This window comes from Nomascus leucogenys, chromosome 15, assembly GCF_006542625.1.
Source record: "Nomascus leucogenys isolate Asia chromosome 15, Asia_NLE_v1, whole genome shotgun sequence".
Lineage (NCBI taxonomy): Eukaryota > Metazoa > Chordata > Mammalia > Primates > Hylobatidae > Nomascus > Nomascus leucogenys.
Window position 1 is genome coordinate 11242575 of NC_044395.1, and position 20351 is coordinate 11262925.

A 20351-nucleotide genomic window follows, 5' to 3' on the forward strand; every position below is an offset into this window, starting at 1 on the left:
GGGGCCACAAGGCAAGCCAATGTCAACAGGGGGTACATTTAGTGACAAGACTAAATGACAGAACAACGCATTATCTATGGGAGGCTCCTACAGCAAAAGACTGAAAACAGGGATGTAAACTAATAACACAGGTACCTTTTGTTAAGGAAGCTCTGCTCCCATCTTTCCACCAGCAACCTAAAGAGTAACTCCAGTCCCCACATAGAGATCTCCTTTTAGCCTTCAAAATAGAGAAAGGGCCACTCCAGACACGTTTTCAAATGCCCACCTTCATCGTGTGTGTCGGAAGAGTCACTGAGCTCAGTGGGGATGTCCTCATTGTCATTGAAGTCCAGTGAAGGGGAGTTCACAGGAGCGATCATCTCAATCTTCTCCCCCATGATGTTGTCAATGGCAAGCTCCTTCTCCAGGGACCCGTCTCCCTCTAGCGCCTCCTCCTCCAGGGGCAGCCCATCAAACTGGAGCCAAGACAGAGGAGTCACCCACCAGGGAAACCTGGTCTGGATCTACTCTCCAAAGGGAGATTAGGGATGCGGCCTTGGCAGCTCTCATACTCCCAGCTCAGCTGCTCAGGAGTGAAGTCAGAGTCAGGCTCCAAAGCCCTTCCCCAGAGCTGCCACAGAGGATGGGCAAACACAGCACAAGGACTACTGCACTTCTCACGCTCGCCATTCCAACAGCACAACAAGCTCCCCAAATGCACAGAGCTGGTCCCCACAGGCCCAGGCCCTTTCCTGGAGCTGCACCTGCACCATCCTGCAACAAGGTCAGCTTGCCTCCAGGTAGTACCTGTTTATCCTAAGAAGCTCAAAAGGCTTCATAGGCATTTTTTAAAACTCATTCTCTCATTAGCCCTGGAAGGGAATCGATACAACTCTTTACATTTTAAAGATAACTTCAGAGCTGGAAAATAAAGACCAGGCATCCAATGAATAACGTTTTCATTCTGAGGGCAGGTGGTCTGACCCATAGCCTACTGAAATACAAGGTTCCCTTTTGAGGGAGTCCTTTCCTGAAGAACCCCTACCTGTTCTTCTGCCAGCACATGCCCTGACCCTCTTTCCTCATCAAGGTTCTACCTCCTCTATAACAGAGTCCCAGAGGACAGACGTTCTCTTCCACATTTTTATGGCTTCCATAAAGTCTACCACAGAGGAGAAATAGGCCACAATACGTATACTCGATAAATATCAACCAAATGAGTGGATAAACAATTAATTGTTCTATAGTTCTATATTCATGCATGGCTTTGACGTCAGATCAAGGCAGTGAAAAAATACCTGGAATTGTTCTCTACCAGAACGGCTGATCAGCAGCAGCCCAGCACAGTGGGCTTGAAATGGTTTTCATCTGCTCAGAAGTCAAACCCAATCTTGTACCCCAGGCACCTAGCCCCAGCTCTGGACCCCGGGCTATGCCACCAGAATACGGAGAGCCCATCTGCTCCAGAATGCCTCCTTGAAGAAAGTGACCACAATGTAACCAATCTCCTCTCTACCTGCTCCCCAGATTGGGTTCCCAGTGAACTATGCTAGGAAATGCTGGCCACAGGACTGGGGGTAGTGGTCAAAGGCTGACTGCCCATACCGAGACGGGGGCCTCACTGCTCCCTGTGGATGTCAGTGTGCTGTTGGTGATGGATTTCTTGGGCAGCTGTGGACTGGCATCTGGCTTGGTCTCTATGCTGCTCTTGGATGAGCTGTCATTCACTTCATTCTCTTCCACAGGAATCTCTTCACAGTATCTGAGAGGAGACACCAGTGAGTCCACGTTAACTTCAGTGGTTCAAGACGGCCAACTATTCTAAGAATCTCAGACCTTTCTATCCATCCAAATCTATGAGATTATCTGCTTCTTTGCTTTGTATATGATCTTCCTCTAACCAAAAATCCCCCGCTTACCTCACTGCTCTCCTGAAATCTCCTTCACATCCCACCCCACCCCTCCCTGCCCACCCTAGCTGCAAACTCACCTTTTCTAGGCAGCTTCCTTAGAGTTATCCCTACCTAAATGAAAGGATTATTTGTCTTAAGCTATTTTTTTTTTTCCATGTGTGCCCATCCTATTTTAAGCCTCTGAATCAAATATCTGGGTTCTGAGCATGCATTTCATTTCCCAAACAGTGACTAAGACAGGATTCTGGACATGAGCACTGCTTCAGTGGTATTGCCCAAATTCTGGACGATAGCTAGAAAACTTCCCTGCATTATACACCTAGAAAGAAAACCTCCTTGAGATGAAGGTGGGTGCTCGTCTAGGAACACTTTAGGGATGCCGCTGTAGCCTCCTCTAAGGGAGCAATCATCACCCTATCATCATCACCATCACCTGACCTGTACTTAACAAACCCGGATGCTTGACAACTCTCCGGAAATCATTATGTGCATTTTGGAGATAACCAAATGGGTATTCATAGAGGTTAAGCGACAACACTATTATTTCGACTGAGCCCAGACCTAAGCACAATAGACATTCGATGCTCTTTTCTTGCTTTTTTCCCTGTATGCCTCTTGCACCACCACCAAGCCTGCAGCTAGCTACCCTTCCACCCTCAAGCATGCTTTGTGCCAGTCTACGGGCATATCTTCCCATCTCCCTTAACCTATCGACAGCATGTGATACAGTGACAATACCTTCTGCTTCACTTCCTTCCTGTGGCTCCCAGGATAGCAAACCTTCCTAGGGCCTTCCTCCCTCACTGCATGTGCTTTCGAGCTCTCTTCAGCTGCTGCTTCCCCTCATGGAGTGCTCCCAGGCAGTCCTTGAACTTCTTTTTAGGTTCACCGAGTCACTTGAAATTTCAGCTAATCTCATGACTATCCACTAATAATTGCTGCATTTATGGCCTCAGCCCAGGCTGCCCTGTGAACTCCACACTCCATATCTAAATGCCCACTTGACATCTCCATTTGGCTAACAGGCATCTCAATCTCAACTTGCCTAAAACTACCCTCCTGATCTTTCCCCTGAAACCTGCTCTGCCTACAGTACTGTCCACCGCCATTTGGAACAATGCCATCCTTCTAGGCAGTAAAACCAAAAAAATCTGAAAGCCACCTTTGGTTCCTATCTGTTCCATCAACATATCCTTCAAAATCTATTCGGGAACTAAACACTTATTGCCATTTCTCCTCCAAACCACCACCATCCCTCATCTAACTATCTAAATTACTCAACAGCCTCTTAACGTGTTTCCCTGCCTCTGCCCTGGTTCCCCTTTAATGTATTTTCAGTGCAGAGACCAGAGTGATCCTGCTGAAATGTTAAATCAGACCTTAGCAATTATCTATGCCAAACTTTCCCATCCCACTCTCAGTAAAAGCCAACCATAAAGTTGGCCAGGCCCTTAGGCTCTGCCACCTCGAGCTCCCTGACCTCACCTGTGACCACTTTCCCTCGTTCATTCCATAGTTAATTCCACGGCTGCACAGGCATGTGTGCTGTTCCCTCTGCCTGGCAAGTTCTTCCTGCAGACACTTGCATGGCTGCCTCTGGGCAGCCGCCCTCGGCCTCACTCACCCCATTGTGTTGAAGTCGTCATCAGGGGGCACGTAGTCCTCGTCATCACTGGTCAGGCCCAATTCGTTCCCATAGCACTGGTGAACAAAGTGCCAGAGCTCCTTGGGACACAGAGGCTTCAGGGGAGAAAAGGAATGACTTAGCCTTCCTCCTTCAGGTCCCCCGACTCTGCACAGAGGCACTGAGCCAGGCTGGTTCCCCTGGAGAAGAAGAGAAACTCTTCTCTCCTTAGCTGAATGAGAGGCGAGCCACCACCCCCATCTGCCTTGGGGGTCTCAGCAGGACACCAGTCTTCTGCCTAGGAATGTGGACTTTAACAAAGCCAGGAACTGGCCTTTCAGTGCCCGATCCCTCAACAGAGGTTTGTAGAACGTGACAAACTGGCTCCCAGAGGATGGTAACTCTCTCACCTTTTGCTCTTATGGAAAAGGTCCAGCATTGAGTGGCATAAACCCATGTAACTCTGGGGCCAAGGGGATCCCAGAGCTTCTGATTAGCGCTCTGAATGAATGCCCAGAGGTCCCCTGACCTGGTGCTCCACCACACTGCACAAAAATCTCCTCTTGTATTAACTGTGGCCTTACAGACCCTACTGGATCACTTCCAAGAATGAGGTTAGACCTCAAAGGTGGCCCATTCCATAGCTGGACAGCTCTTATGGGTAGAGTCTTACAGTTCCCACAGGTCATCTCACCTAACCTCGTGACTATGCAACCTGAGGTGGAATCTGTTTGCCTGCAGTTCTATGCATTAGTTCCAGTGTTTTCTTATTTCACTGGCTGCCTATGTGTCCTCCCAAAAAAACATTGTTCTAAGAAAAGTTCGTTCTCATTGGGTTCAGAGTCTCCAGAGAGAGGCAAAGGGATGTCAAAGAACTAAGGTCAGAGGCAGAGACCATGAATGAGTCTCAGACTGGGAGGAAGGGGAGACGGTGGCAGGGATAAGTGTGTGGAAAAGAGGGCAAGGGCATGAAGAAAAACAGAAGCAATCATTATCTTTTTTTAAAAAAATCCCATTTCAAAAATGTTTGCACCAATAGACTTCCTAGAGAATTTGGGTGCAGCACACCAACATGGCATATGTATACATATGTAACTAACCTGCAAGTTGTGCACATGTACCCTAAAACTTAAAGTATAATAAAAAAAAATTGAACAATATTCCATTGGGTGAAAAAAAAAGAATTTGAGAGCTCCCAAGCCCATGGTTTCAGGTACGGTTTACGAAGCAGGCAGCTGGCAGAGTACGTTGAGCTAGGATTCCAGCTTTCTGACTAAGGAGAAGTGCCTGGAATGGCAGAAATGGGGCCCTGCCTGTAGGCCGGCGGGGTTGGGGGTGGCAGCTCTCTATGCTGGCCCTCCTAGTGCCTGAGGAAGGTATCACCTCCTTCTCTCCTGGACCTCCCCCTCCTATCTCTGGCCTTTATGTGCAACATCCACCCTGCCTGGGACAACATTCACCCTGCCTGGGAGACATCTGCCTCTTTGCCAAACCATATACTGCCCTGCTCCACCCTTTGCTTGCTCTCTGCAGCCTTTCCTGACCAGCGCCACCTGGCTTGGCTTGGCCAACCAAGATCAAGACAAGCACAGTTAGCAGACTCTCTTCAGCAGGCCCAGTTCTTACAATTATTTGTGAGGGTATTTGCAAAGCATATGAATGACCCAGTGTCTTATTTAAAAATGACAGCAGCTGTGAACTGAAAACTCAAAGCTGCCAGTGGAGACTAAAACACATGATCATTCTACTATTACTGATGGCGAGTGAAGGCAGAGGACTGCAGGTCAAATAAGTTATCAGGAGTGATACTAGGGGTACGGACTCTCAGAATAGAAGAAACTCTAAATAATAAATCCACTCAATTTTCTTATGCAGCCATTCGCTTGGGCTAGAGTCAAGGCCAATATATGTATATATTTAAATACACACATGTCAATCATATATATATATACACACAAATAATAATAATAATAATTAATCCTGGGCGAAACATTCTGTGTGTGTGTGTGTGTGTGTGTGTATGTGTGTGTGTGTGCGTTTTCTCCTACATCTCTCTCTCTGGCTTGGAGACAGTTTCTCAATATCCAACTGCATCTGAGTGGGAACTTTTTTTTTTTTTTAATTGAAACAGGGTCTTGCTCTGTCATCCAGGCTGGAATGCAGTGGCGCAATCACAGCTCACTGCATGAAGGGGTGCCTTCATCTGTGTCTCTTCATAGTTTCATTTAAACACTCAACTAGTCAATTCGTGGTGGCTGTGTTAACTACATTTTCTGTACTTTATGTTCTGGCATCTGGGGCCTTGCTGACTGGGGAGGGACCCATCAGGGTTAGCTAATTCCTAGAGAGAGGAAATAACTCATCCAGGAGTGGCCCTTTCATAGCAGCCAGCCCATCCAATGCTCATATTCCCATCCTCCCATTATCTATTATAGCTTCCAAGCTTCCAGGCAACTTGAGACGGTCCCTACACCTGCAGCCTGCTGAAATTATTCAAACTAGCCAATCCTAGACCTGCTTGGCCTGCTTGCCCTGCCTCCCCAACTGCTTCCTGCAAAAACTACAATAAAGGCTCTGCCCACTTCTTCCCCTTTCCCGTTCTATCTCCTGACTGACCCTGGTGCTTCCCTGGTGGCCCTCATCCTGCTGTGCCTCCTATTTCTGGGGGTCTGTGAATTTAAGGACTTCTTTTTTCATGGCTGCATGCATTACCATAACTGATTAGAGAAAATCCTGGGACATTTCAAAGCAGTGGAACTGAAGCGCCTGAAGATAATGAGTGCCTTACTCCTGGGGGTGTTGAGGCCATTCGTGGGAGATTATATGCTACTTTCAGGATTCAGGCCAATACTATCAGTGGGAGAATACTATCAGTGGGAGAATACTATCAGTGGGGGATTCCCAGAACCCGGAGGAGACAAAGGCTTCTCTAGAAACAGCCAGTCCCACAGCAAAAGCAAACTCGGCCATACTTACCTTTTCAAGGAGAGCATTCTGCCAGAGCCGGAACATCATCATATATGTCCTATCCCGGGCCCCAAATGAAGTGAAGAAGTGCTAGATTGGAAAAGAAAATAACAATAAATATCTGTTGAGTTACAATATAATTAAGAGAGACATGGTCCTCCGTCCTTTAAGAAAAGATACTGACTTCATCCTCAAACACTAATGATTCTCAGTTACCTGTGATCATGCACATCCGCTTTAGTGATGGGGTCAGCACACCACAGGCCTGGGTACCTGGTATTGTTAAGTTCCCAGTGTGACAAAGTCCTTCCATTCTTACCCACACTTTCCTCAGCACTTTTCTCCCTGTTTTGAAATTCTCATCTCCATAAGAAATGTCCCTCACCTACCTACTGGAACTGGGTAAGGGGTGAGCTATGAACTAGCCTAAATGGAAGGACAAGACAAACCCACAATCTACTAATCTGCTGACCTATTTCATTCATTCAACAAATATTTGAGTATTAGTATGTATTAGGCACTAATCTACATGTGTGAGGGACAAGAAACAACACAGAAAGAGATCCCGCTCTTGTGGAGTTTACCCATTAAACAGACAGAAAGTAATGAAGATTTTACTGACCAACCGCAAGGTGGTCCACAAATGCTATTTCATTTAAACCACACAAAAAGCCTTAGATAATAAACAAAGCTAACAATTAATAAAGGGTAACAGGCTGGTGAGGTTAGGCAACTTGTATAACCAAGAAGCTGGTTAGTGTCCAAAATATAGGTCAAACCAGGCAGGATGCCATGGCTCATGCCTGTAATCCCAGCACTTTGGGAGGCCGAGGTGGGTGGATCACCTGAGGTCAGGAGTTCGAGACCAGCCTGGCCAACATGGCGAAACCCTGCTTCTACTAAAAATACAAAAATTAGCCAGGTGTGGTGGTGGGCGCCTGTAATCCCAGCTATTCAGGAGGCTGAGGCACAAGAATCGCTTGAACCCAGAAGGCAGAGGTTGTAGTGAGCCAAAATAGTGCTACTGCACTCCAGCCTGGGTGACAGAGCGAGACTGCGCCTCAAAAAACAGCAACAACGAGAGGCCGTGGTGAAGGGAAGATGGAGACAACACTGGAGCAGCGGCAGTGCTATCATGAGGAGAAGGAACGGCTCATGGATGTCATGGCCAAGGAATGCTCACTAAAACGTCCATGCTCTGGGACCAGATCAATTCTGATCACTGCACTCGGGCCATGCAAGATAGGTATATGGAAGTCAGTGGGAACCCAAGGGATTTGTATGATGATAAGGATGGATTACGAAAGGAGGAGCTCAATGCCATTTCAGGACCCAGTGAATCTGCTGATTTCTATAACAGACTCAAGCAAATAAAGGAATTCCACCGGAAGCACCCAAATGAGATCTATGTGCCAATGTCAGTGGAATTTGAGGAGCTCCTGAAGGCTCGAGAGAATCCAAGTGAAGAGGCACAAAACTCGGTGGAGTTCACAGATGAAGAGGGATACGGTTGTTACCTCAATCTCCATGACTGTTACGTCAAGTACATTAACCTGAAGGCATCTGAGAAGCTGGGTTATATCACATACCTGTCCATCTTAGACCAATTATTTGACATTCCTAAAGACAGGAAGAATGCAGAGCCTAAGAGATATCTAGAGATGCTGCTTGAGTACCTTCAGGATGACACAGATAGAGTGAAGCCTCTCCAAGATCAGAATGAACTTTCTGGGAAGATTCAGGCTGAATTTGAGAAGAAATGGGACAATGAGATCCTTCCTGGATGGCCGAAAGAGACAAGTAGTGCTCTGACGCAGGCTGGAGCCCATCTTGACCTCTCCGCATTCTCCTCCTGGGAGGAGTTGGCCTCTCTGGGTTTGGACAGATTGAAATCTGCTCTCTTAGCTTTAGGATTGAAATGTGGCAGGACCCCAGAAGAGCGAGCCCAGAGACTATTCGGCACCAAAGGAATGTCCCTGGAGTCACTTGATACCTCTTTGTTTGCCAAAAATCCCAAGTCAAAGGGCACCAAGTGAGACACTGAGAGGAACAAAGACATTGCTTTTCTAGAAGCCCAAATCTATGAATACGTGGAGATTCTCGGGGAACAGTGACATCTCACTCATGAAAATGTACAATGCAAGCAAGCAAGGACAGGAGAAGAGCGAGAAGAAGAGGGAGAAGAGCGAGAGGAAGACGAAAAAGAGCAAATCAGTGAGAGTGAGAGTGAAGATGAAGAGAACGAGATCATTTACAACCCCAAAACCTGCCACTTGGCTGGGATGGCAAACCCATTCCCTACTGGCTGTATAAGCTTCATGGCCTAAATACCAAATACAACTGTGAGATCTGTGGAAACTACACCTACTGAGGACCCAAAGCCTTCCACCAGCACTTTGCTGAATGGCGTCATGCTCATGGCATGGCATGAGGTGTTTGGGCATCCCAAACACAGCTCACTTTGCTAATGTGACACAGATTGAAGATACTGTCTCCTTGTGGGCCAAACTGAAATTGCAGAAGGCTTCTGAATGATGGCAGCCTGACACTGAGGAAGAATATGAAGACTCAAGTGGGAATGCTGTGAATAAGAAGACATATGAGGATCTGAAAAAAACAAGGACTGCTCTAGTGTTCAGGGATGTAGCTCAGCTTTGGAGCTAGCCCAGGCTTCCCTGAGATCTGCTTGCTCTATTTCTCCCAACCAAATCCTCTTAAAGACCTTTTGCTACATAGTTTCATGGTCTAGCATGCAACTTGTAGAAACAAGGCATGCTGACAGATTGCAGGTTTGGGATGTGTTTTGTGTTTTATATTTAAAAAGATTCTGCCAGAAAATAAAACCAGACCTTGTTCTGAAGCCCAGGGTTATGGACCAACTCAGTGCTTCAGGTCTTAATGCCTCCCTACCTCTTTCTCACCAACTTTAGAAGTAGCTGAGATTTAATGGGCACCTGTTATGCTACACATCATGTTAGGTAAATCTGACCTGAGCTCTTTCCCCACCCTCCTTTGTTGCCACTTCCCTGAATGAGTATTACCCCGGGATGAGGTCTGCCATCAGCTTAGTTAGCCATTGATGCAAATACTGAGGAAAGACTAGAAGGACGAGCCAGGGCTGCTACTAAGGACTAAGTGTGGCACCAAGGTTTGCCTTTCATATTTGCACAAAGAAAGGAGTTGAAGCTGGGGGCAGTGGCTTGTGCCTATAGTCCCAGCTACTTGGGAGGCTGAAGCAGGAGGGTTGCTGGAGACCAGCCTAGGTAACATAGTGAGAGCCTGTCTCATTAAAAAAAAAAAAAAAAAAAAAAAAAGGCATGGTGGCACGCACTGTAGTCCCAGCTATTAAGGAGGCTGAGGCTAGAGGATTGTTTGAGCCTAGGAGTTTGAGGCCAGCCTAGGTGACATAGTGAGGCCCCATCTCAAAAAAAAAAAAAGGAGTTAGGCTATTTGGAATTGGCCTGCAGCCCAGCATACAATGGAACTAGGACCAGCAGTCACTTCACCTGCTTGCTAGGTCAGAATGAGAGACTTTGATGGGTCTGTCTACCTGTTTCTTCTACGAGATCCCTATTTGACTGTAAAAGTAGCTAATATTCACATGTTCTCCAAGCCCAGGTAGCCATGGTAGAGTTGGGTAAAGTTGAGCAGCTGCCCCAGGATCCAAATCTAGTGTCTGAAATGGAAAGAACTAGGGCAGCCCAGGAAGGCACTGATCTGCCCTATAAGCACAGTCATCTGAAAGTCAGGCCTGCTGCAGGACAGGATCCCCCAGAGGCCCCATTTGCTCAACACGCAGGCCTTCAATTGTTTTTTAATAAATCTACTTAAACAAAACAAAACAAAAAAACAACAAATATAGGTAAAACCAAACACTATCTGACCCCACAGCCTCCTGGCTCTTGCCACTGAACTGCCTGAGTCCAAGGGAACTGTAAACTTGGCCTTCAGCAGAAACCCAGTCTACCCCCAGCCTTGAACCTCTTCCATTTTCAAGCTCTAGTGAAAAGTTTGCTCTGTCCTGAATTTTATCCGACATATTCTCCCCATACTGACAAGGACAATCCATTTTCTATCAGACTCCCCATCCTCTCGAGAGATAATCAGCTAAGCTGATACATAATGACGACTTCTTAACATTTGTAAACTGCTTTACAATTTTCACATATGTTTTCATATATGTGATATTATTTCAAGACTGTGTTAAATAGGTATTGCTAGCTCCATTTTGCAGGTGAAAAAAACTTAGGCTTAGAGATATTACCCAACACGCTTACAGTCGATGGACTCAAATTCAGGTATTTTGGCTCCAGGTCCAATGTTTGGCCACTCCATCCTCCCCCTGCTCAGCCTCCCCCAGCCTGTCCACCCAGGAGGTGGTTCCTGGAATCTGCATCGCCCTTAGCACCTCTCACCCCAATCCTGTTGGCTTCCGCATTCATGCAATTCAAGAAAGGGCAGAAATACAAGAGTAGGAGGCGTAAGGGAGGATTAGAAAAGCCAGAGTTAGACTCCACTTACCTTTTCTGAATCAGTGCAAACTTGGATGGCATTGGGAATGAGGCGCGCTGTTTTTTCTTTAGTCATGGAACAGATGTCTTTCAAACGGACTGTCAGCTGGCATCCAAGAGGACAGAGAATGGGTAACAAGCAAAGGGGGGCATTAGTAAGTCAGGTAAACAGTGTTCAGGGGGTGCCAGTGTAGACAGAGGCAATCGGATCACATATTTATAACCCTGGAAGAGGCCACATTGGTGATCATCTGTTTTACCCCTTTATTTCGCAGTGGGCGGACAGCAAAGTGGGGACTGAGCTTTGTCTACAGCCATGAGTATCTTGATTCTTGGACAAAGAGCTTTCTAATTTCTACACAGTCTGCTAAATGTGCAGAGGTCCTGCCATTATTTGCCACCCACAGAAACACAGAATATCGGTGCAGGATGTGACCATAAAAATCATCTACTTAGGCCATGCACGGTGGCTCACATCTCTAATCCCAGCACTTTGGGAGGCCGAGGCGGGCGGATCATCTGAGGTCAGGAGTTCGAGACCAGACTGACCAACATGGAGAAACCCCGTCTCTACTTTAAAAATACAAAATTAGCGGGCGTGGTGGCGCATGCCTGTAATCCTAGCTACTCGGGAGGCTGAGGCAGGAGAATCGTTTGAACCCAGGGGCTGGCGGGGGCGGAGGTTGCAGGGAGCCAAGATTCTGCCATTGTACTCCAGCCTGGGCAACAAGAGTGAAACTCTGTCTAAAAAAAAAAAAAATCATCTAGTTAATCTTTCTCTTCCTTAGTATATGAGATGAGGAAACAGAGGCAAAGAAAGGACTAGACTAAAATCACACCACTAATTAGTTGCCGAACCCAGAAATTGTGCCAGCCAGTTCTTTAAAGTCCCAAGGCCAAAGCCCTTTCTACTTGACTACGCCTCCTCCTGCAGTCACTCCTGCCAAATATTTGCCTGCATTTGACAAAAGCAAATGCGCCCAGTCCTCTCTTCCACACTCAAAGGTGAGGGAGGGAGGGGAAGACATGGCAGAGGAGACCTTATTATTGGGACTTAGAATTGAGTATCTTTCAAGACTCAGGCATGCTTTTGTTAATTATGCAAAGGCTTGGGAAGAGCATGAAGTCAGCAAAAGGAAGAAAGCAAGGGCAGCTTGCTCAGCAACAGCCAAGGAGACAGCCCAAGGGAGCATGCCCAGGTCTTTACCAGAGTTTCCCAGCGGAAGATGTTGCTGTAGAAGCAGATCCAATTCTCAGAGAGGTAGAGTCGGCCCTGAAGGAGAATGTCTCTTTGGAGTGCACATGAGTAATCTGTGGTAGGAGCGGAGATAGGGGAGCTCAGAGGCAGGAAGCATTTTCAGCAAACCACTGCAGAGTAGGCATGTGATCCCTCCCACCAGCACTGGGGGAGCCCAACGCCCACCATGGACAAGGGGTGCAGGCACTTGAACTAGCAGCCAAGGAAGTCCCTGCCATCTCATGATGAGGAGCATAAAGGTGGTGTGATATGCAACTCCCTAGAGGCAGATAAATAAATGTGATGGCAAAGTGGGCCAAGGAAGCTAGAGGTGGAAAAGACCAACAAAATTCAACTAACTTCCCTCCCCAGTCCACAACTATGCTAACCCCTTCTGCCACCGGGCCATCTGCAGAGATAAAAATGCCAGTGACTCACTCCAGGTTGGACTCTCGAGGCTGCCACAAGCCTGATATTGGGGCCAGGGCTCTGGACAGCCTCTCTCCCTGTTCCCTTGCTTACTTGGGTTGGCTTGAGGCCTCTAGACAGAAGCACCCTGAGTGCTATGCCGGGGGCTCCCCAGACTTCCTCCCCATCCCCTCCCAGGTCACCCAACTCACCAACAATGAGGCGCTCCGTGTCTGGAAGCTGCTTAAAGAGCTTTCTGAAGTCTTCATTTCTCTGCTTGTAGGTGGGGCTTAACACCTGCGTGACAATGGCCAAGGTTAGCAGGATGCACCCTGGTTCTGTGGGGTTAGGAAGCAAGGGCAAGAGGAGGAGCACTTGCTTGTGTGTTTAAAAAGCAAAGATGAGGGCTCTGCCCTCCCACGGACCCTAGGAGGCCAGGCTGACGAATGGAGCTCGGTGTGGAGAAACACAGTGGGGAGAATCTGGTGCTGGGGAACACTATGTAGCCAGGGCCTCCACCAATGAGAAACGCCAGACACAGCAAGGAGGGGCTCTCGTTATATCTCGATAAGAGAAAGGAAGCAGTGACACCTCCAGGGTGCTTCCTGGGATCCACTATGCCAGCTACTGCTGTTCTGCCTTCTGCCAGCACTACCTTGACAGTGAAGCAGGGACCCAAGAAGGCTGCCCAGCCCCCCATGATGTTGCCCAGAGCACCTCTCAGAAGAAGGTGTTGTCATGACTATCAGAGTGAGCACTTGGTTGTGTGGGAAAGACATGATTTTCTAAGAAATCACATAAAACCAGTACTGCAATAAGCGCACAGATAGAGAATTTAAAAACACAAAGGGCACACGAGAGGCATCCAACTCCCCTCTCCATCCTTACATTATCTAACCCAATCCTTACAGCATCGAGGAAGAGACCAAGGCCAGAGAGAAGCCCCCTGCCCCAGGTCCTCAGCTGGTCAGTGTCAGATCTCATGACCCCTGGTCCTGTGCTCACCTCCCACCCAGCAACATGGCTGCCTCGGAGCAGGCTCATACCCAGAAACTGCCTTAGCAAATCCTCCTTGGAAATCCCATGAGCCAGCTGAATACACAGAAATCCTGCCCTTTGAGGGCTTACAATCTTGTTTGTCTATTGGTTGGTTTGTTTGTTTGTTTAGACAGAGTCTCGCTGTGTCACCCAGGCTGGAGTGCAGTGGTGTGATCTCGGCTCACTGCAACCTCCACCTCGTGGGTTCAAGCGATTCTCCTGCCTCAGCCTCCTGAGTAGCTGGGACTACAGGTATGCGCTACCTCACCCGGCTAATTTTTGTATTTTTTACTAGAGATGGGGTTTTGCCATATTGGTCAGACTGGTCTCAAACTCCTGACCTCAAGTGATCCACCCACCTCGGCCTCCCAGAGTGCTGGGATTACAGGAGTGAGCCACCGCGCCCGACCCAAGGGCTTACAATTTTAAATTTAAAAAATAAAATAAAAAAGAAACTAAAAAGAAAATACATGCCCACAGATGAGAAGCACCAGGGGTGACAGATGAAATCAAGTGCAAAGCCTGGGACGAGCCACGCACCGCCAAACGGAGACACCCGCACTCCACCTGTGATGCGCTGACTACCTACGCAGTGACAGCACTGCTGACCCTCACCCTAGGGTGTAGCCAATGGCTACAAAAACAAAACAAAACAAAACAACAACAACAAAAAACGTAGAAAACAACATTCCTCTGGCCCCTATATTAGTTTCAACCTGGCACTGAGATATGGAATCAAGATGGCCCCCTAGCCTCTTAGAACAGAGTCCACACACTGAAAACCCCAGCTTGACCACCTGATCGCCAGTGAGTTCTCATTATGCCTAACTGACCTTCTAGAGCTGCTATGTGGCTAACATGGAGTTATTATCACGTACCAAGCACAGCCATAAGCCATGTGCATGTGTCACTGCATCAGACCCCAGATTATTTTTATTATCCCATTTTGCACTTGAGGAAATTGAGAAACAGAGAAGTTAAGCAACTTGGAGTGGAATCTGAGCGAGGCAGTCTGACTCAGTGCTGTCTATGCCCCTACTCTGTGCTGCCTCTGCAGGGTAATTGCTCCTGGTCCTCTGGCCAAGAGGAAGCAGAAGGGCTGCCCCAAAAGAGCACACTCCCTTGAGAATGAGATGTTCACCTGCTTTGGGGCCCCCACTAGCCTTCCAAGCCTTCTAGTAGGTCTTCGTATTTACAAAGTTCCAGTGTCAGCCTGAGGAGCAGCCGACCAGGAGACCCCAAACACACTTCAGGTGAAACTGGATGTCAGGCCTCCAACCCCCTGAAGCCCCAAGTCTTCCTATTTCTAATTTTCCATCCTAGTGCCTTCTCCCCCTTGCTTCTCGCATATCCACTAACAGCTCAGGTATCCACAGAGGTGGAGGTACAGGGCGTTTGGCCACAATCTCCAACCCGCAGGCAAATCGAGGGGGCTGCTACTTTCCTTAAAACAAAGCTGTAGCAGCGGCAGGGAGAGGGGAGGGTGAATCCAGCCCTGGCCTGCTAAGTCAGCCAGTCTGGAGGCTCCTTTATCCAGGCTTACCAACACATGCCTATTCCACAAGGCTGTTGTGTGTATGGCAGGCTCATCAGCTAGGCATGCTGGGCCTGCCACCATGCAGCCTCTCAAAGCCAGAGACCCCAGCCCTCTCCCTCCTGCACCTTCAAAGGTGGGGCCTGGCTCAGCTATTTCAATTTAAAATGGTCAAATAATTTTGGTTCCAAGACTGTCAAATCTGGGGCCTTCGGGTAGGAGAGCCAAGTGGCATAACAAGGGTGCAGAACTACCACAGAGACTCAGAGAAACTGGGTCACACACTCACGGCTGGGATTTCCTCAGATCCGTGCCAGCAACGGTGTTCAGCGGCAGCAGGTGCATGGCCAAGCTGCTTCAGGTACCACTGCAGCAGCTGGCTCTCCTGCTCCAGCAGGAGGCTCCAGAGGACCCCCGACTCCGTCAATGATTCCATTGCCTGGCACGGCTGCCCCTCCCAACGACGCCCGGCTCCCTGAGCACTGACTCCCGACTGTCCCCACACGATGAAAACAACTGGTCTCCCCTGGCTTGACTGTGGATGGGTGGCCTCTGGTTTCTCGGCAGAGGGCCTGTGTGACACTGACAGGTGTCCTTTCTGCTCCTAGAGCTGCATGCCCAGCGTGAAGCTTCACAAGTGAGCGGAGGTGGTCAGTGAGGTTCTCAGGACAAGCTGGGCAGCCAGTCTCCCATAGTGGAGGTGGTCAGTGTGGTTCTCAGGACAAGCTGGCCGGCCAATCTCCCATGGCGGGCTCTGCTTTCTTCTTGGCTGGTCCACAGGCGGACAGGAGTCCGGAGGTGGTGTGGTCACGCACCTCCCCCTGGTCAGTGCAGACAGTCACCCCAAGGGTCCAGAGGATGCAGATGGCATGGCAGGTGCCCAGGGCCAGCTGGAGGTCTGGGAGGCAGGCCCCTGGGTGGACAAGCAGACTCTGCAGGACAAGGATGATCCACAGCCGGGTCCAGGGTTTAACCCCGCCAATCACTTACACGCAGCAGAGTGACTCATAGTTGGTCTGAAACTCCAGCAAAGGAACCGAATGCCCAGCTCCCCAGTCCTGGTCTGTCCCATAGAGTGGCACGTTTAATCAACCTCTACCCTGGGCGGGCACTGGACTATGACTCACAGCCCTCACCCAGGCAGAGCAGCCACCACTGGCTGCAGCAACAGGGCCTGTTCTCACCCCCAGCCCAACACACACCCCTTTCCTCAGCCCCTGCTCTGCTCGCCTGACCAGCAAACAGCTTCTTTGTTAGAGTCACCCGTGGCAGAGAGGGAGGGAAGAAGGGAGGGAAGAAGGGAGGCAGGGCGGGTGGGCGGGCAGAGCAGAGCCCTTACACATGCTTCAAGTTACAGGATCTGGGTGATGGTCCCGGCCAACGTCCTCCAGTAACCCCCAGCTGAGCCTGGCCTCCCCAGCAGATGTTTCCTGCAATGGAAAGTTGCTGGCCAGGGCTCCACATGGAGGCGTGGAGTAGGGAGGGGAGGTGGCAGGGCACTGCTGTTAGGATGAAATCTGAAATGTGAGACTCAAGTTGCCAGGGACTTCTTGGAGACACTCTCACACCTCACCAACCCGTCCATCCACCAACTTCCCCAAAGCAGCAGTAGCAGCCTGGGGATTTTGCTGATCAAGTTTCAGACATTCTGGTGGTGGAGAAGCTGAGATCAACAGCTTCGGGATCTGTCTGAGGCACCCTCTTCCTTCCCATGGACCCTGTACAATCTTCAGCATTAGCAAGAGGGGGACCAAACCCAAAAAGATTGTCAGATCTTCAGGGCAAAGTGGCAATACTAAAAGCAGATTTTGGTCCTCAAAGCAGCAAAATCCAGGGAAATGAAAGCCAGGCCAATGGGGCAAGAAAGTCTCCAGACCAAGAAGCCAGGGACAGGGATGAGACAGCAGTGGGGAGGGGAAGATGTGGATTCCCAGGAGAAGTCAGACCCTTGAAACAAATGGGGCCGCTCCCTCACCCTCCCCAGCTCTGCCACCTTGCCAGGAGGGTCTTGGCCCGCACAGGATGAGGAATGGTGCTTTTGTCTTAGGAGTCTTGGTAATTTAATACAGTAGCCCCCAAACTTTACTGTATTTTAAAATGGCCCAGTGAACACATTTAAAAACGTAGATTCCAGGCTGGGCACGGTGGCTCATGCCTGTAATCCCAACACTTTGGGAGGCCAATGCGGACGGATCACTTTAGGTCCGGAGTGCGAGACCAGCCTGGCCAACATAGCGAAACCCCGTCTCTACTACAAATATATATATATATATATATATATATATATTATAAATTAGCCATACATGGTGACAGGTGTCTGTAATCCTAGCTACTCAGGAGGCTGAGGCAGGAGAATCGCTCGAACCTCGGAGGTGGAGGTTGCAGTGAGCCGACATCACACCACTGCACTCCAGCCTGGGTGGCAGAGAGAGACTCTCAAAAAAAGTAGATTCCAAAGATGCTAATTTAGAGGAATCTGGATTCTCCCAGGTAAACAGTGTTGGAGGAAGTAGAAGAGTCTGACTCCTCCCGCAAACCCTCCCCTAACAAACTCCTACAACCCTCTCTAGAGGGACACTCCACGGATGCAGACACAGCTCTCCATTCATGGTGGAGCATGTCTCACTTTATCCAAAGGACTCCTCCAGGAAGGATCTATGCTTCAAACAGTTCATATCTTCTACTGCACTTGCCATGATGTGTTTCAAGTACAGGTTGAGCATCCCCAATCCGAAAACGTGAAACCCTTTGAGCCCCAACATGATGCCGCAAGCAGAATACTCCACACCTGACCTCACATGACAGGCTGCTCATGTGACACATTCTGGTCAAAACACACTCAGCACTTTTCATTGTGCATAAAATTATTTAAAATATTATATAAAATTATCCTCAGGCTATATGTATAAGGAATATAGGAAATAAATTTGTTGTTTAGACTTGGGTCCCAAGATATCTCATTATATATATACGCAAATATTCCAAAATCCAAAAAAATCAGAAATCCAAAACACATCTGATCCCAAACATTTTGGATAAGGGATACTGTATCAGGTGCTAAGAAAGTATTTACCAAGTGAATGCATTCCTTATCTACCTCTCAAAGGATGCCTGTTGACACTGCATCTTACATGTACACACAAAGATCCCTGATTCTATATGCTTGGCATGTCAGTGCCTGGTCGCTGCCAACACTCTCCCCAGCACACGTGTGAGCTTCTCTTTGCCCTGCATGTCAGCCCTATCCTGAGCAGCATGGCAGGCAAACGTAGCAAGTCCATTTTCCAAGGTGATCAGAATGCCTCCCTTGGGGTGACATCGGACCCCAGTATGTAGGCTGCAGGTAGCTCCAAGAGGCTCTGGATCCTTATAGTAACTACCCGAAAACATCTGAGTATTGCTACAGGCCAAGTGGCTGCCTGGGCTGTAAGGGGTGAGATAGAGACAGGATACGCCCTGTGAGATAAAGCCCTGGGAGATGAGTCCCGTCCCCAGAAGTCTTCGTCTCCCCCACACCCACGCCAAGGGCTGGGCAGGGCTGGGTGAGATCTAGCAGAGAAGGAATTGACCCTGGGCTAAACATTAACTCTACAGCAAACACCAGGAGCTGGGACCAAGTGGTACCGTCTTCCTGGGGACGGCGAGAAGGAGGGGGTGGAGAAGCCCAGGAGAAAACAGATGGATTTCGGTGGGGCATTGATCTCACCTAGGAAGAAACCAGTTAAGATCCCCACAGGAAACTGACCTTGCAGCCAAATCTGGATAGGCAGAAGCCACATGTGGGACAGGAGACGAGGAGGTAACTGAGCAAAGGAGGGAAAGGGAGACTGAGGCAGGCCTGGGGACTATGGAGAAGGGTAGAGAAGGGGTGGGGCTGGGCTGGACTGGGGGCTCATCTGAAAAACTCAGGAAGGGTGCCAGGAAGACCCTTCAAGTTGGGAGTGAATACAGAGGGGAGACAGATAGACGTGGAGGAGCAGCGTCAGTCCTGGGGCAACACCAGGTGCGAGGCGGGTCTCCTGCCCTCTCCACTGCCCACCCCCAACACCCTGAATTCCATTCCTACAAACCTTTGTTCTTTTGCTTTCTCGCTTATGCCAGCCACTCCCCAGGCTTGGCACTATCCCTCCCTCTCCTCCACAAAGCTGCAGCCCTAACTGCAGGTGCTTCAGGCAAGCAGGGTGCTAAGTCTCAGGTGGCTGCCAGGGTCTGGGCTCCTGTGCTCTGATCTCAGAAATGTTCCTTCTGGGGCTGCCATGGAGAAGACTGCCCACAGGAATGCGCCAGGAGACCAAGGAAGGAAACCCCTGTGACGTTATGCCCCGTTGGGGGCTGAGGGGGAGTAAATTTCACCCCTCCGGCCCCAGTGGCCCTGGCCAGGTTGCCCCTCAACTCTGCCCTTGGCTCCCTGCTGAAGGCAAAACCCTATTTCTGCTTTTCCCTCCATCTCATGTCTACTAGGGCAGCTCCCTTGATCTGAAGGCCCTGATGAATATGACTGGGGTGGTAGACTGGGGCTTCGGGGGTGAGGAGGAGTACATATAACTGGGCATGGGAGGACTCAGGGCATCTGTAGATGGCACTGCCTTCAAACCCCACTCTGGACCTGACACTCTCCTGCCATGGCCTCTCCCTGTGTCCCTGGGGTCCAGCCACTTGCCTCCGCATGACTCACTCTTTAGACCAAGCATGTTTGTCATCACGGCAATGGCTCCTCCCTGGCTAGCCATGTAAAAGGAAATGCTTTTGTCTTCTGCAGAGAGGCAGCAGGTGAAGGGGGAGGCTGGGGCATGGGCTGGTTGCTGGCTGGGCTTCCTTTCCTACCAGATCCAGGCTGTTCCAGTGGGCCTGAATGCTCTTGCTACTATCAGCGATTCTGCAGGGCACTGGCCCTCGCTGCTCTGACTCCAGCCAGGGGTTTCCTAAGCATCCCCAGGGCTGGGTGTTACAATGCCTTTACCTATCTGAAGGACGTCTAGTGTAATGAATGAGCCTCAGATATCAGAATGGCTGGAGCACTGACCCTAGGATCCGGAGAGAGGTTATAGAGGGCCAGTCAGCAAAGCTGAGAAGGGGAGAGGGATCCTGCCTGAAGGGCAGATTACAACCAGCCCAGCAGAGGCAAGGCAGGAAGGCA

At 49.3% G+C, this 20351-nt stretch overlaps 1 protein-coding gene and 1 pseudogene across 22 annotated transcripts in view; one reads left to right on the top strand and one right to left on the bottom strand.

The window, feature by feature from the left end:
* Positions 1–20351, bottom strand: part of GRAMD1B (GRAM domain containing 1B) — a 274683-nt gene that overhangs the window by 20945 nt on the left and 233387 nt on the right. For all 21 annotated transcript variants that reach the window (XM_030829751.1, XM_030829754.1, XM_030829753.1 and 18 more), the window contains 7 exons: positions 12855–12939; positions 12205–12308; positions 11008–11103; positions 6496–6576; positions 3520–3635; positions 1588–1744; positions 269–458 (listed from right to left, as the gene is read on the bottom strand). In XM_030829751.1, coding sequence (XP_030685611.1) covers positions 269–458; positions 1588–1744; positions 3520–3635; positions 6496–6576; positions 11008–11103; positions 12205–12308; positions 12855–12939 — 829 coding nt within the window. The remainder of the gene's footprint in view (positions 1–268; positions 459–1587; positions 1745–3519; positions 3636–6495; positions 6577–11007; positions 11104–12204; positions 12309–12854; positions 12940–20351) is intronic.
* LOC115838648 lies at positions 7588–9217 on the top strand (annotated as a pseudogene). The gene has a single exon (XR_004033699.1). The product of XR_004033699.1 is annotated as a splicing factor 3A subunit 3 pseudogene (transcript).